This window comes from Ranitomeya imitator, chromosome 4 (assembly GCF_032444005.1).
Source record: "Ranitomeya imitator isolate aRanImi1 chromosome 4, aRanImi1.pri, whole genome shotgun sequence".
Lineage (NCBI taxonomy): Eukaryota > Metazoa > Chordata > Amphibia > Anura > Dendrobatidae > Ranitomeya > Ranitomeya imitator.
This window is the reverse complement of record NC_091285.1, coordinates 635,613,664-635,630,769: the sequence shown is the minus strand read 5'-3', so window position 1 is coordinate 635,630,769 and position 17,106 is coordinate 635,613,664. Positions and strand designations below refer to the sequence as shown.

The window sequence follows — 17,106 nt, the reverse complement described above, 5'->3', positions numbered from 1 at the left end:
TCAGTTTTTCACTGAACATTGGGAGCATTAGGGAGAGCAGCTTGTCGGTACATGACTAAGTGTACAAACCGCATATTTTCTTGGAGAAGGTGGGAGGGGGGACAAACTGCATTCCTGCCCCGGGTGCCAGAAAACCTAGATACACCTCTGCCAAAAAGGCATACTGAAAGGTCAAACAGGTACGGCAAAAGTTTCAACCAAGAGTGGAAATGTTGAAAGATACCAACGTGAAAAAGCTGAGTCAGAGCAGATCAAGAAAAGATGGGAAGAATATACGAAGCATCTCTACAAGAACAACTTATCAATACAAGGATGTTATCAATACCATGGATGGCAAGAAGAACCAACAAATCAATTTTGGAGCAAATCAAGCTGGACATGTCACTCCAAGCAAGGATCATGAAGCTACAACTTGTTTACTTTGGACACATAATACGAAGAGAGAACAATCGCTGGAGAAGGACATAGTATTCGGAAGAATTAAAGAATAAGGCGAAGAGGAAGACCAGCATCTCGATGACTTGATACAATCAAGATAACAGCGGAGAAGATCCTTGTGGACCAATCTAGGTTTTCAGAAGATTGAACTTCCTACAGATCATTCATCCATATAGTCGCCATGGCTTGAGATTGAGCTGAAGGCCAATAAATAAATAAAAAAATAAAATAAACACTTATAATCTTTAGAGCATTCTTACTTTGCAGCATTTTTTCTACAGCTGCCTAAAACCTTTGCACACTACTGTATTTATCTAGACTAGTCAAACCTGACTAAAAGACATCCTCTTTGAGGTATATAAATTGCAAATGATGCTCAGCAATAATACGTATATTATATTATTTATATAGCACCAACACATTCAGCAGCGCCTGACAATTTAGTCATTGTGTTAGGATTTTAATTAGTGATGAGCGAATATACTCGTTACTCGAGATTTCTCGACCATGCTTGGGGGTCTTCCGAGTATTTTTTAGAGCTCGGAGATTTAGTTTTCCTTGCCGCAGCTGAATGAATTACATCTGTTAGCCAGCATAAGTACATGTGGGGGTTGCCTGGTTGCTAGGGAATCCCCACATGTACTTATGATGGCTATCAGATGTAAATCATTCAGCTGCGGCAAGAAAAACTAAAACTCCGAGCACTAAAAAATACTCGGAGGACTCCCGAGCATGCTCGAGAGATCTCGAGTAACGAGTATATTCGCTCATCTCCAATTTTAATATCAATTTCAACTAGGTTTTGTTACCAGGAAATAAAATAATTAAGCAGGTTGGCTGCTGTTGGCTGATCACAGTATTATAATCTTATTATTTTGTGTAGTTTTCCTGATACAGATGGTTCCTAAGAAAACCATATCCACCTGACCACACGATCACCTCCACCTCACTGCAGACAGAGATTGAATTGAGCAGCAAGGTCATGCATGATCACTGCTATTCTATTCAGAATCTATGGGGTGGCAACAATGATGTCCATACACATTAAATAAAAGTCGACTGCAATGGCTAATTTTGACCATAACGAAAAACCATCTGCTTATTTGGTGAAATGAACAAGTGATCACTTGTTTTGACCAATGGGAATCAATGAGCATTCACGATTGTTCAAACCACTGATCGGGCATGTTGGATTTTTTCAGCCAATGATAAGCACTGTCTGCTTCATCAGTTGAAAAAGTGTAATACCAGTCTAATAGTTTGAGATTTTTTTGTGCCGTTGACAAAAGATCATTTGTGAGGCCATTTTTATCTGTTGTGTATGGAGGCCTTAATGCCACAGAGTGTAAATTCACACAGAGAAGTTTGAAGCAACAGTCAATTTCTATTTTCCACTAACGCAAGTAAAATAAAGTTTGTGCATTTTTTATTATTAATTTACATGAACTTTTTCCTCAGTTCTGGAGCTAATCTTCCTAAAACGTGTTCTTCTACGTCAATCCCCCCTTTCTTCAGCTGTAAGCAATTTGCAATCTCTTCTGGCAACTCTGTCAAGTTGTTGCCCATAAGATCCAAGCTGGTCAGAAGAGGTAGCTGTCCAATCTCAGGTGGTAGAGTTGTAAGTTTGTTAGAACTAACATGGAGGGACCGGAGTCTAGTGCAGCGGAACAACTCACGGGGTAACAAAGAGATTTGGTTACAGTTGATTGTCAATGATTCTAAACGTGTTAAGTGACCAACTTCATGAGGGATAAGTCTGATGTGATTATAGCTTACATCTAAGTGTCTTAACCGAACAAGATTAAAAAGAGAAACTGGTAAATTCTCTAGTTTGTTATTGGAAATTGAGAGTTCTTCCAAATTACGTAGAAGCTCAATAGATGGCGGGAGATGACTAATAGCATTATGGGATAGTCGTAAGATGGTAAGGCTTCGTAGACGGTGAAGTGTTCCTAGTTCTTCAACATATTGTAGACAGTTGAATGTTAAATCGATGCATTGTAAACTTGTCAACCCAAAAACCGCACCAGGAATTTTAGTCATCTTGCAGTGACAAAGTTTAAGCAACAATAATTGGTTCATCCTTTTCAGTTGACCAAGTGACCCAAATTCAGTGTCTCCATTCTGTAGGCTAAACTCTGACAGCTGCCCAGCCACATCGAGCACTGCCGAAGGAAAATGAGACATGTTAGTAGTCAAAGAAAGACACTTAAGTCCAGACAGTCCTCGTAAAGACTGTAGACGGATGGATCGATTGTTGGAGCAATTGAGGTTGCCAGAAAGATGCAGTTGACTTAAATTCTTCAAGGAGTACATCCAGGATGGAAGTTCTTCCATGTCTGTGAATCTAACATGAAGCACTTTTAATCTCTCTCTGATGAAAGAAAAAGCTTCAGGGTCCATTTTGACTGAGCAGTGACTGATGTGGAGCTCCAAGAGAGACTTAAGTTGAGACACCGCTCCTACGAACTTCGCAGATGAGATCAACTCAAGCTTGAGAATCTGAATCTCACTCAATTCATAGACATCTCTTGGTATTACAGGGATCATGGCCAGTTGCAGCTCAAAGCGTCCATTTGAGTCCTTGTAAATCATCTGTCTCAGTTTCTCCGCTGGCCACTCAGAATTAAGTGCTATCTCTCTGACCCTTCCTTCGCTTACAGCAGAGAGAAACACAGAGAATCTCCTTGAGTATAGCGTGTCATACAGGTCTACCATGTGCAACATGAAGGCAAAATCGTTTTTGACATCAGGGATATCACTAAATCCAGCACCTTCACTATTTTTTTCAAAGGAGTACACCTTCAGGGAATTAGTCAATAACCAAAATAATGCATAGGCAGACAGGAAAGCGTAGACACACACAAGTATAATATAGGTCACAAGAAGCTTTTCTAGTATGAAGGCCAAGTTGTGTGTACAAGTGAACACAGAATATCCCATGAGATTTTGTATTCCTGGTTTACAAGGATGGTGGAAGCTAAATGAACCTACCAAACTGAGTGAGTACCCAAGGATTATTGCTACTTTAACCACTTTGAAAACAGTTTGACCAACATAAACTCTATATACGACATCTGAGTCCTCAACATGAGCTCGGAAATGTCTGATCTTCTCAAACAAAGCCTTTGCTTGCTCTCCCTCCTTTTTGTCCAAGATTGCAGACACTGAGATCGGTACAAATGACAATGGCATTTCATGTATTAATGGTGTCCTGGGGGAGTAGTCAATGGAACGTGAGCTGCTAGACTTTTGACGGTTATGTTCTGGAGGTGGCTGGTCACTTGTTTCCTCAAGCGCTTTAGTAGTCCATGGAGATTCAAAGCATTTAGCCAAGATAGACAGGAAATGTTCAACCTTTGAAGATGTTTTTGGATACTTAAACCAAAAATTACTGCTCACCAGTAGCATTATAGTGTTAATAAGAGCCAGGTAAGGAAAATATTTGGACTGCCAAGGCATGACTTTGTGGTAACAGACAGCACTCACGTACATATACTGCTGGTAGTCCAAATTGGTCAAGTGGCCGATATCTTTTGGAAAAGTCGGAGTAGGTTGGGTGGCCTCACTAAAGTCACTTGACATGTTCTCGGCAAGCTTTGACTTTGGCATACAGACAACTTTATCCATTATAATAAGAAGTGTTGCAGAGAAGAAAGATGTCATAAGCATAATTATAAGGAGATAATCCATGAGAACGTCCCACCAAGGTTTCACGGCCTTGAAATGAGCCTGGGTGTCGGCAAGCGATGCAGCCTCGCTTACCGTGATCATACCTAAGAGTGGGGAGAAAAAGCAAGAAAATATTAAAAACATTAAAAAAACATTTTTTGGGGGAGATTTTGAAAGTCAATAGTGGTTTTCAATATTGTTTTATTAGAATTTCTAATATAATGTCTAAGTTATGAGTACAATATTACTTGTCAAGTCTTGCTGGCCACTGAATAGAGGAGGAACATGGACACTGTTCCCTTTCGGACCCTAATGCTGTTGGACCACTTAAAAGGTTTTTCCTCACTTACCATTTTTGTGAAAAATTGAACGTTTTTCATGACAATTTTTGCAAAATTTCTGCTTTGTCAAAAAGCAGAGGCCATATGTTACTTTGAAGCCTTTATTGAACTAAACATGTTATCTATAATTTGTAAGATTTATAACAAATGTCTAAAATGAAAAACTTTTCTTTTGCCCGTAGTAATGTCATGGCAAGAGAAGATAGTATACTGCTACAGATGGATCTGGATAAGTTGGAAACTTGGGCTGAAAGGTGGCAGATGAGGTTTAACAATGATAAATGTAAGGTTATACACATGGGAAGAAGGAATCAATATCACCATTACACACTGAATGGGAAACCACTGGGTAAATCTGACAGGGAGAAGGACTTGGGGATCCTAGTTAATGATAAACTTACCTGGAGCAGCCAGTGCCAGGCAGCAGCTGCCAAGGCAAACAGGATCATGGGGTGCATTAAAAGAGGTCTGGATACACATGATGAGAGCATTATACTGCCTCTGTACAAATACCTAGTTAGACCGCACATGGAGTACTGTGTCCAGTTTTGGGCACCGGTGCTCAGGAAGGATATAATGGAACTATAGAGAGTATAAAGGAGGGCAACAAAATTAATAAAGGGGATGGGAGAACTACAATACCCAGATAGATTAGCGAAATTAGGATTATTTAGTCTAGAAAAAAGACGACTGAGGGGCGATCTAATAACCATGTATAAGTATATAAGGGGACAATACAAATATCTCGCTGAGGATCTGTTTATACCAAGGAAGGTGACGGGCACAAGGGGGCATTCTTTGCGTCTGGAGGAGAGAAGGTTTTTCCACCAACATAGAAGAGAATTCTTTACTGTTAGGGCAGTGAGAATCTGGAATTGCTTGCCTGAGGAGGTGGTGATGGCGAACTCAGTCGAGGGGTTCAAGAGAGGCCTGGATGTCTTCCTGGAGCAGAACAATATTGTATCATACAATTAGGTTCTGTAGAAGGACGTAGATCTGGGGATTTATTATGGTGGAATATAGGCTGAACTGGATGGACAAATGTCTTTTTTTGGCCTTACTAACTATGTTACTATGTTACTATGTTACTATGTATAGCTTTAAAGGGGTTGTCTAGTGAAAACACGTTATCATGTATCTACAGGATAGGTAGTAACTTGCTGATCAGTAGGAGTTCCACTGTTGGGACCTGCTACAATAGGCAGAATTGGCATTTTTTTTCCATGACGGAGAACTTTTATCCTTGTTACAAAATGGACTGGTAGGTCAAACGTTGATTCATTATTTAGTGGGCTGTCGGAAAAAGTGGAGCTCAGTGCTCACCCACCCCATAAGGAATGAATGGCACAGCGGTTGAGCACGCATGCTACAACTCCACTCTAACTGGGATGAAGTACCCTATCCCAGCAGCCAGACCCCCGCCAATTATTTTGTGCATAGGTCATTTATTTTTTACTGGCGAACCCCTTTATTTTACTGGAGCTGTATGAAAAAAAAAAAAAATCTTAAAACCTGGGCTCTGATTTTTCGTTAAGGGCAACAAAAACAGTTTTCCTTTAAAACAGTTTTGATCAATGGAGCTCCTTATGTTTTTGTGTTTGTTTTATAGATCAGTGGCGATAAAGAAAAAAAGCAGAATGCTTTCCATAATAAACATTTTTTCTCGAATTTTCCCAATAGGCTTCTTTTTGGACTAGAAAAAAAGAGAAAAGATGCTCATATTACAAATATATAAAAATCGCTATAAAAAATGTTTGTAAATGTCTCTTGAGATTCATACTGAGGGTTTTTTTTTACAATTAAAAAATTCTGAAAAAAAAAATTTCATCATGTTTTCCCCTATATAATCCATTGCCAATGGTGTAGCAAAGTCCCTACAACCCTTCATTTTAATTGTCCCACCAATCGGTCTGATGGGCGTCAGTGATCGCCCCCCCTCCTCCTTTAATTTAAGTGGACGACATATCCTCCTTGTAAAATACATTTTTTGAAGTACATGGGGAAAAGCTGGGTTTATATAAATCTGTTGTAAGGAGGTGACTACAGAAGGAAAAGAGGTGACAACGGTTTATCTAACGAAAACTTGGTGACAAGTTAGCTGTTTGCTACCCTATCACTTATCTTATCTTTCCCAACTTATTATGGAAGTATCTCCGAGATTTCAGCTCTGAAGCCTGCCAAAATGTGAATGCAGCTCTTGGCCATAAAAAGTGATACAATTTTGGATTAATATAATTATTATTATTTATTATTATTATTATTTATTGTTATAGCGCCATTTATTCCATGGCACTTTACATGTAAGGAGGGGTATACATAATAAAAACAAGTACAATAATCTTAACCCCTTTACCCCCAAGGGTGGTTTGCGCGTTAATGACCAGGCCAATTTTTACAATTCTGACCACTGTCCCTTTATGAGGTTATAACTCTGGAACACTTCAACGGATCCCAGTGATTCTGACATTGTTTTCTCGTGGCATATTGTACTTCATGATAGTGGTAACATTTCTTTGATATTACCTGCGTTTATTTGTGAAAAAAATGGAACTTTGGTGAAAATTTTGAAAATTTCGCAATTTTCCAACTTTGAATTTTTATGCAATTAAATCACAGAGATATGTCACACAAAATACTTAATAAGTTACATTTCCCACATGTCTACTTTACATCAGCACAATTTTGGAACAAAATTTTTTTTGTTGTTAGGGAGTTATAAGGGTTAAAAGTTGACCAGCAATTTCTCATTTTTACAACACCATTTTTTTTAGGGACAACATCTCATTTGAAGTCATTTTGAGGGGTCTATAGGATAGAAAATACCCAAGTGTGACAACATTCTAAAAACTGCACACCTCAAGGTGCTCAAAACCACATTCAAGAAGTTTATTAACCCTTCAGGTGTTTCACAGGAATTTTTGGAATGTTTAAATAAAAATTAATATTTAAGTTTTTTTCACAAAAAATTTACTTCAGCTCCAATTTGTTTTATTTTACCAAGGGTAACAGGACAAATTGTACAACAACTTTTGGGGTCCATTTTCTCCTGAGTACACCGATACCCCATATGTGGGGGTAAACCACTGCATGGGCGCATGACAGAGCTCGGAAGGGAAGGAGCGCCGTTTGACTTTTCAATGCAAAATTGACAGGAATTGAGATGGGACGCCATGTTGCGTTTGGAGAGCCACTCATGTGCCTAAACATTGAAACCCCCCACAAGTGACACCTTTTTGGAAAGTAGACCCCCTAAGGAACTTATCTAGAGGTGTGGTGAGCACTTTGACCCACCAAGTGCTTTACAGAAGTTTATAATGCAGAACCGTAAAAATAAAAAATCATATTTTTTCACAAAAATTATCTTTTCACCCCTAATATTTTATTTTCCCAAGGGTAAGAGAAGAAATTGGACCCTAAAAGTTGTTGTACAATTTGTCCTGAGTGCGCTGATACCCCATATGTGGGGGTAAACCACTGTTTGGGCGCATGGGAGAGCTCGGAAGGGAAGGAGCGCTGATTGACTTTTCAAGGCAAAATTGACAGGAATTGAGATGGGACGCCATATTGCATTTGGAGAGCCACTGATGTGCCTAAACATTGAACCCCCCCACAAGTGACACCATTTTGGAAAGTACATTGAAACCCCCCACAAGTGACTCCATTTTGGAAAGTAGACCCCCTAAGGAACTTATCTAGATGTGTGGTGAGCACTTTGACCCACCAAGGGCTTCACAGAAGTTTAAAATGCAGAGCCGTAAAAATAAAGCAAAAATTTTTTCCCACAAAAATTATTTTTTAGCCCCCAGTTTTGTATTTTCCCGAGGGTAACACCTTTTTGGAAAGTAGACCCCCTAAGGAACTTATCTAGAGGTGTGGTGAGCACTTTGACCCACCAAGTGCTTTACAGAAGTTTATAATGCAGAACCGTAAAAATAAAAAATCATATTTTTTCACAAAAATTATCTTTTCACCCCTAATATTTTATTTTCCCTAGGGTAACAGGAGAAATTGGACCCAAAAAGTTGTTGTCCAATTTGTCCTGAGTATGCTGATACCCCATATGTGGGGGGGAACCACCGTTTGGGCGCATGGGAGGGCTCGGAAGGGAAGGAGCGCCATTTGGAATGCAGACTTAGATGGAATGGTCTGCAGGCGTCACATTGCGTTTTCAGAGCCCCTAATGTACCTAAACAGTAGAAACCCCCCACAAGTGACATCATTTTGGAAAGTAGACCCCCTAAGGACCTCGTCTAGATGTGTTGTGAGAGCTTTGAACCCCCAAGTGTTTCACTACAGTTTATAACGCAGAGCCGTGAAAATAAAAAATCTTTTTTTTTTCCCACAAAAATTATTTTTTAGCCCCCAGTTTTGTATTTTCCCAAGGGTAACAGGAGTAATTGGACCCCAAAATAAAGTTGTTGTCCAATTTGTCCTGAGTACGCTGATACCCCATATGTTGGGGTAAACCCCTGTTTGGGCACACGGGAGAGCTCGGAAGGGAAGGAGCACTGTTTTACTTTTTCAACGCAGAATTGGCTGGCATTGAGATCGGACGCCATGTCGCGTTTTGAGAGCCCCTGAGGTGCCTAAACAGTGGAAACCCCCAATTATAACTGAAACCCTAATCCAAACACACCCCTAACCCTAATCCCAACAGTAACCCTAACCACACCTCTAACCCTGACACACCCCTAACCCTAATCCCAACCCGATTCCCAACCGTAAATGTAATCTAAACCCTAACCGTAACTTTAGCCCCAACCCTAACCCTAACTTTAGCCCCAACCCTAACTTTAGCCCCAACCCTAACTGTAGCCTTAACCCTAACTCTAACCCTAACCCTAGCCCTAACCCTAACCCTAATGGGAAAATGGAAATAAATACATTTTTGTAATTTTTTAATTTTTCCCTAACTAAGGAGGGTTATGAAGGGGGGTTTGATTTACTTTTATAGCGGGTTTTTTAGTGGATTTTTATGTTTGGCAGCCGTCACACACTGAAAGGCGCTTTTTATTGCAAAAAATATTTTTTGCGTTACCACATTTTGAGAGCTATAATTTCTCCATATTTGAGTCCACAGAGTCATGTGAGGTCTTGTTTTTTGCGGGACGAGTTGATGTTTTTATTGGTAACATTTTCGGGCACGTGACATTTTTTGATCGCTTTTTATTCCGATTTTTGTGAGGCAGAATGACAAAAAACCAGCTATTCATGAATTAAAATTGATAAAGCAGTTTTATTCTTCGGGTCAGTACGTTTACAGCGATACCTCATTTATATCTTTTTTTTATGTTTGGCGCTTTTACACGATAAAAACTATTTTACAGAAATAATAATTATTTTTGCATCGCTTTATTCTGAGGACTATAACTTTTTTATTTTTTTGCTGATGATGCTGTATGGCGGCTCGTTTTTTGCGGGATAAGATGACATTTTCAGCGGTACCATGGTTATTTATATCTGTTTTTTTTATTGCGTGTTATTCCACTTTTTGTTCCGCAGTATGATAATAAATCGTTGTTTTTTGCCTTGTTTTTTTTTTTCTTACGGTGTTTACTGAAGGGGTTAACTAGTGGTGACAGTTTTATAGGTTGCGTCGTTACGGATTTGGTGATACTAAATATGTGTACTTTTATTGCTTGTTTTTTTATTTAGATAAAGAAATGTATTTATGGGAATAATATTTTTTTTTCTTGATTTAGGAATTATTATTATTTTTTTATTTTTACACATGTGGAAATTTTTTTTTTAACTTTTTTACTCTTTCAGATCAGCGATCTGACTTACAGCGCTGCAGGCTTACCAAGCGCCTGCTCTGAGCAGGCACTTGGTAAGCCACCTCCCTCCCTGCAGGACCCGGATGCCGTGGCCATTTTGGATCCGAGGCTGCTGCAGGGAGGAAGGTAAGAGACCCTCACAGCAACGCGATCACATCGTGTTGCTGCGGGGGTCTCAGGGAAGCACGCAGGGAGCCCCCTCCCTGCGTGATGCTTCCCTATACCGCCAGCACACCGCGATCATGTTTGATCGCGGTGTGCCGGGGGTTAACGTGCCGGGGGCGGTCCGTGACCGCTCCTGGCACATAGTGCCAGATGTCAGCTGTGATAGGCAGCTGACACCCGGCCACAATCGGCCGCGCTCCCCCCGTGACGCGGCCAATCGCGCTGGACGTACTATTCCGTCCTTGGGAAGTAAGGCCCACCCCACATGGACGGAATAGTACGTCCAATGGCAGAAAGGGGTTAAACAATACAATTCATAACTGGTACAGGAGGAGAGAAGACCCTGCCCGCGAAGGCTCACAATCTACAAGGGATCGGTGAGAATACAGTAGGTGAGGGTAGAGCTGGTCATGCAGCGGTTTGGTCGATCGGTGGTTACTGCAGGTTGTAGGCTTGTCGGAAGAGGTGGGTCTTCAGGCTTTTTTTGAAGGTTTCAATGGTAGGTGAGAGTCTGATATGTTGTGGTAGAGAGTTCCAGAGTAGGGGTGATATGCGAGAGAAATCTTGTATGCGATTGTGGGAAGAGGAGATAAGAGGGGAGTAGAGAAGGAGATCTTGTGAGGATCGGAGGTTGCGTGTAGGTAAGTACCGGGAGACGAGGTCACAGATGTATGGAGGAGACAGGTTGTGGATGGCTTTGTACGTCATGTGTTATGATCTGGTGGTTTAGGAGCAACATGGGACAAGCTCTGAAGGAGGTGGTATCTGTACTGACCGCAAACCCTGAACCTAGCAGCGCAACTAGAAATAGCCGTGGGGGGTACCTGACACTCCCTAGACCCCTCGGCACAGCCTAAGATCTAACTTCCCCTAAAGACAGAAACAGGAAACCTATCTTGCCTCAGAGAAAATCCCCAAAGGAAAGATAGCTCCCCACAAATATTGACGGTGAGAGGAGAGGGAAATAACATACGCAGAAATTAAATCAGATTTTAGCATAGGAGGCCATACTAGCTAGATAGATAGGACAGGACAGGATACTGTGCGGTCAGTATAAAAACTACAAAAAATCCACACAGAGTTTACAAAAATCTCCACACCTGACTAAAGGTGGGGAGGGTAAATCTGCTTCCCGGAGCTTCCAGCTTAACTGAATTAATCCATACTGACAAGCTGGACAAAAACATAGAATGTACCGAACAATGAAGTCCACAACATGTGGACAGAAAAGAGCAAGCAAGGACTTATCTTTGCTGAACTGGTCAGGATATCAGGGAAAACCAAGAGAGATGTGAATCCAACCAGGAACCATTGACAAGTGGCACAAGCTGAAGGGGAGAGCCAGGCTAAATAGCCGACCAGAATAGACAATTAGTGGAAACAGCTGCTGACTGCTAAATCCAAGGAGCAGCCATTCCACTTAAAACCACCGGAGGGAGCCCAAGAGCAGAACTCACAAAAGTGCCACTTACAACCACCGGAGGGAGCCCAAGAGCAGAATTCACAACAGTCATGATTAGGGTTTTGTACTGGAGTCTCTGGGCAATGGGGAGCCAGTGAAGGAATTGACAGAGGGGAGATGCCGGGGAATAGCGGGGGGACAGGTGGATTAGTCAGGCAGCAGAGTTTAGAATAGATTGGAGGGGTACAAGAGTGTTAGAGGGGAGGCCACAGAGCAGGAGGTTGCAGTAGTCAAGGCGATAGATGATGAGGGCATGGACTAGGGTTTTTGCAGATTCTTGGTTGAGGAATGTACGGATTCGTGAAATATTTTTGAGTTGAAGTTGGCAGGAAGTGGAAAGGGCTTGGATATGTGGTTTGAAGGAGAGATCAGCGTCAAGGATTACCCCGAGGCAGCGAGCTTGTGGGACTGGGGAGAGTGGGCAGCCATTTACTGTAATGGATAGGTTCGTTGGGGGAGTCACGTGAGATGGGGGAAAGATGATGAATTCTGTTTTGTCGATGTTAAGTTTCAGAAATCTAGCGGAGAAGAAGGATGAAATAGTGGACAGACATTGAGGGATTGTGGTTAGTAGGGAGGTGATATCTGGTCCAGAGATGTAGATCTATGTGTCATCAGCATAGAGATGATACTGAATATAAGAATATAAGCAACAAATTCACAAAAGCTCAAAATAGTAGGCGAGTAATATATTATTCTTCTTAATAACTCACTTTTGCTTATTGCTGTAAAATGTTTGTCATTTTAATATGGATGATATATACTTGGCTTAGGTCATCAATATTAGACTTCTGGAGGTCTGACTTTTGCCCTCCCTCCACCAACCAGGTGTGTGAATGAGCGTTTGGGCAACCTGTTTACATCTATCTATATAATTGTCTAAGGGGTACTTCCGTCTGTTTGTCTGTCTGTAACTAACGTCCGTAACGGAAATCCTGCATCGCTGATTGGTCCCTCCCTACTCTCCTCAAGTCAGTGCCCCCTCCCTACTCCCCTCCAGACAGTGCCAGTGTGTTGATCCATCCCGGACCAACTTTTAACTATTGATGCGGCGTATGCAGCATTAATAGTAAAAAGATATAATGTTAAAAATAATAATAATAAAAAAATTGTGCTATTCTCACCTTCCTCAGCTTCTGTTCCCAGTGATGCATTGCGAAATTACCCAGATGCCTTAGCGGTCTCGCACGCATCGGAACAGCTTCAGTGGACGCCGGAGGGTGAGTATATAACTTTTTTTTTCTTTTTTTTTTAACAGGGATATGGTGCCCACACTGCTATATACTACGTGGGCTGTGTTATATACTGTGTGCCCTGTGTTATATACTGCGTGGCCTGTGTTATATACTGCGTGGTCTGTGTTGTATACTACGTGGGCTGTGCTATATATTATGTGGGCTGTGTTATATACTGCCTGGCTGCTATATACTATGTGGGCAGTGTTATATACTACGTGGCCTGTGTTATATACTGCGTGAGCTGTGCTATATATTACATGGGCTGTGCTATATATTATGTGGGCTGTGTTATGTACTACATGGCTGCTATACACTACGTGGCTGCTATATGCTAAATGGCTGTACTATATACTACGTGGCTGTCTGTTTTACGTGGGCTGTGCTATATACTATGTGGCTGCTATATACTACGTGGCTGTGCTATATAGTACGTGGCTGTTATATACTACGTCGCTGTGCTATATACTATGTGGACTGTGCTATATATTACGTGGGCTGTGTTATATACTACGTGGCTGCTATATACTACGTGGCTGTGCTATATAGTACGTGGCTGCTATATACTATGTGGCTGTGCTATATAGTACGTGGCTGTTATATACTACGTCGCTGTGCTATATAGTATGTGGGCTGTGCTATATATTATGTGGGCTGTGTTATATACTGCCTGGCTGCTATATACTATGTGGGCAGTGTTATATACTACGTGGCCTGTGTTATATACTGCGTGAGCTGTGCTATATATTACATGGGCTGTGCTATATATTATGTGGGCTGTGTTATATACTACATGGCTGCTATACACTACGTGGCTGCTATATGCTACATGGCTATACTATATACTACGTGGCTGTCTGTTTTACGTGGGCTGTGCTATATACTATGTGGCTGCTATATACTACGTGGCTGTGCTATATAGTACGTGGCTGTTATATACTACGTCGCTGTGCTACATACTATGTGGGCTGTGCTATATATTACGTGGGCTGTGTTATATACTACGTGGCTGCTATATACTACGTGGCTGTGCTATATAGTATGTGGCTGCTATATACTATGTGGCTGTGCTATATAGTATGTGGCTGTTATATACTACGTCGCTGTGCTATATACTATGTGGGCTGTGCTATATATTAAGTGGGCTGTGTTATATACTACGTGGCTGTCTGTGTTATATACTACGTGACTATGTTATATACTACGTGGCTGTGCTAAGCGCAACGTACATACATGCATACATATTCTAGAATACCCTATGCGTTAGAATTGGGCCACCATCTAGTGTCAAGATAATCATAAAATAAACGTTTTTTACAACTCTCATTCATGATTATCTTCCGTGTAAAAGTCGCTTTAGGTAGGGTTCACATGAGCGCGTTTCATGGTCAGTATACAGGCTGCAATGTCCAGTCTGATCGCAGGTCTACTGAGTCCAAACGGACATCCTTATATGTTATAGTCGAGAGACCTGTGGTCAGTCTGAGGATTGTGGGCTGTATATTGATTGTGAAATATGCCCGTCTGAACCTGGCCTTATTCTCTAGCATTTTATATATGTTACTTTTCCACATTCTCCCTAATTAATATACTGCTCTCAGATAAAACAAGTGCCAGCTAACAGCACTCCATGCATAGGAGGATTACACAATTTTCTAAAAAGGGTTTGAAATTTTCAAATCATCAAATAATTGTACTATGATCCAGCATCCAAAGCTAGAATTTTCCTAAATGGCTTTCATTTTGGTGGAGAAAAGGGGCCAGATTTACTTAAAGGGACTCTGTCACCTGAATTTGGAGGGAACAATCTTCAGCCATAGGGGTGGGGTTTTCGGGTTTTTGATTCACCCTTTCCTTACCCGCTGGCTGCATGCTGGCTGCAATATTGGATTGAAGTTCATTCTCTGTCCTCCATAGTACACGCCTGCGCCTTTAATGAGTTCTACATTTGCCCAGTTGTACATAGCACCATGTCCTAATCATAGACACAGATATGTATAACTTTTTTCTTGAGAGCTCGCACACACGACTGTAATAATTGGACCAGTACAATCTGTCCTTTATGTTATTCGATATGGATGTGCACATCTGAGTTTTATCTGAAACAGAGTCGGTCTGAGGGAAACATTTTTTTAAAAAAATGCAGAATGCTCGAGTTGCCTCCAATAATTGGATGGCACTCGCCCATTCATGTTTATGGGTCCGTGAAAAAAAATCAGACTGCACTTGGATGACATCTGATATGGTTTTCACAAACACACTGTATAAAGAAGGAGGAGAGTTTTTTTTTATCTAATTTTCCACATTTGAGAATATCGGATCACACATCAGAGTCTGATCAGAGTGTGATTAGCATAATCGATTTTCTCAGATGAGAGAATATCGGTCGTATGACCCTAGCCTAATTGCGTTACATCTGTGTTGTACTAGAAATTTGTTTCTATTCAAAACTGTGGCTATATATGCAGTATGTATTATAGTAAGGTAAGGTCCTGGATAGCGGGTACGTGTTACTGAGATGGCTTTTATGTTGACTGGATTTTGGGTCCGGGCTTCAGGAGCGACCAAAAGAGCCTGGGTGGGAAAGGTCGCTCCCATACTCCAGTCCGGTGTTACTGGCCTAATAAAATGCCGCTGGTCTAGCTCAGGTTGTAGTAGTAGTAGTGTGCTGAGGCTGGAGAAAGTCAGGGTTAGTGCATAGTCTGTACTGCAGCCTGAGAGGTTTCTGTAATACCAAGTTGGTGAGACCGTTTGATTTTCTTTGCTGTAAAGTTCATGAAGGACAATAAACTTTACTCTGTTTTAAGATAAATACCCTCTGCATGTCCATGCGGCTACCAGAGTGATGGAACCCCTACAATATGCAGCGAGATTTTAATGTTGGGCACATCATAATTACCTGTAATGAAAAAAAAAAAAAAATATATATATATATATATATATATATATATACTGATTATTTTGATTATGTGCTGCCACTGCCTCCATAGTTATATGTTTGGCACATATCAAATGTAATAAATATGACCTAATCAGTGACAAAAATAACAAATGTAAAATTTGTTAGAAAGCTTCTGCGCCCACATTTTGATGGAAAAAAAAAGATACCAGAAGGGCGCATGTGCACTAATGAAATCTGCTGCAATCTGATTTTTGTTATAGATCATATCTAGTAATGGAACAACCGGCATCACTAGACTTCTTCTTCCTTATTTTTCGCCTCATTTATAAAGCTGCCCTTTACCTGTGAAGTGGTACCTGGCTTTTTGTGCCTATTTGACCCATGGACGTTCCCATCTATATGAACCATTGGCCTTCAGGGTTCTCCTGCTGAACTCTCGCAGCTCAGCTAGCGTCATCATGACTCCTTACCTTGTTGGAGTCCTGCAGAACTCACAGTCCTTACCTCTGCGGACAGCGAGCATTTTTAAACCCAGGAAGCTGCAGCAAATTCTTTCTCAATCCTGGACAAGCCTCGGCGTGTGCCTTGTACGATCTGTCCTCCTATCTTTACAACGTTTAAAATTGCATTTTCACAACTTCTTTCCCAAGGCTAAAAGTTTTGTCAGAAACTTTGTCTCTCCGTCCAGTTTGCACGCGCTTCTCCCTGCGAGTTACATCTGGGAGTCGGCCGCCTCTCCCACACTAATCTTTGGTTGGTTTAAGCATGAGTCAATCACGCATAACTTGGTTTTCAAATACTGTGTACACATCTGACTATTTATTAAAGGCTTTACATGTATGAGTTTTACACTGTATACCGATTGGTTTATTGAGACCTTACGTGTATCCTGTTCTCGACAAAAGGGTGGACAAGCTTTCGAAATGTGATAGTAATTTTGTCCTTAAAAAAATAAAAAGAGTGTGTGCACTATCAGAGACCTCACTGTGGCTTACTCAGACTAACATACGCTATATGGACACCTCCACGTTGCTCCTACAGGAGCTTTTCTGACTTCCTATTCTAAATCCATACACATTAATAAATATTTGGTTCCTCTGCAGTTAAAGCAGCT

General features: G+C 41.0%; 1 protein-coding gene across 2 annotated transcripts; it reads right to left on the bottom strand.

The window, feature by feature from the left end:
* Positions 1-1,847: 1,847 nt before the first annotated feature.
* Positions 1,848-16,706, bottom strand: LOC138677017 (volume-regulated anion channel subunit LRRC8D-like). 2 transcript variants are annotated; one of them, XM_069766803.1, is made up of 2 exons: positions 16,463-16,706; positions 1,848-4,214 (listed from the first exon to the last, which is right to left on the bottom strand). In XM_069766803.1, the coding sequence occupies exon 2, from the start codon at positions 4,210-4,212 to the stop codon at positions 1,876-1,878; it is 2,337 nt and encodes a 778-aa protein (XP_069622904.1). In that variant the 5' UTR covers positions 4,213-4,214; positions 16,463-16,706; the 3' UTR covers positions 1,848-1,875. The 2 variants fall into 2 exon arrangements, with proteins under 2 accessions (XP_069622904.1, XP_069622903.1); XM_069766802.1 differs by having other exon boundaries at positions 16,497-16,706.
* Between the last annotated feature and the right edge of the window lie 400 nt (positions 16,707-17,106).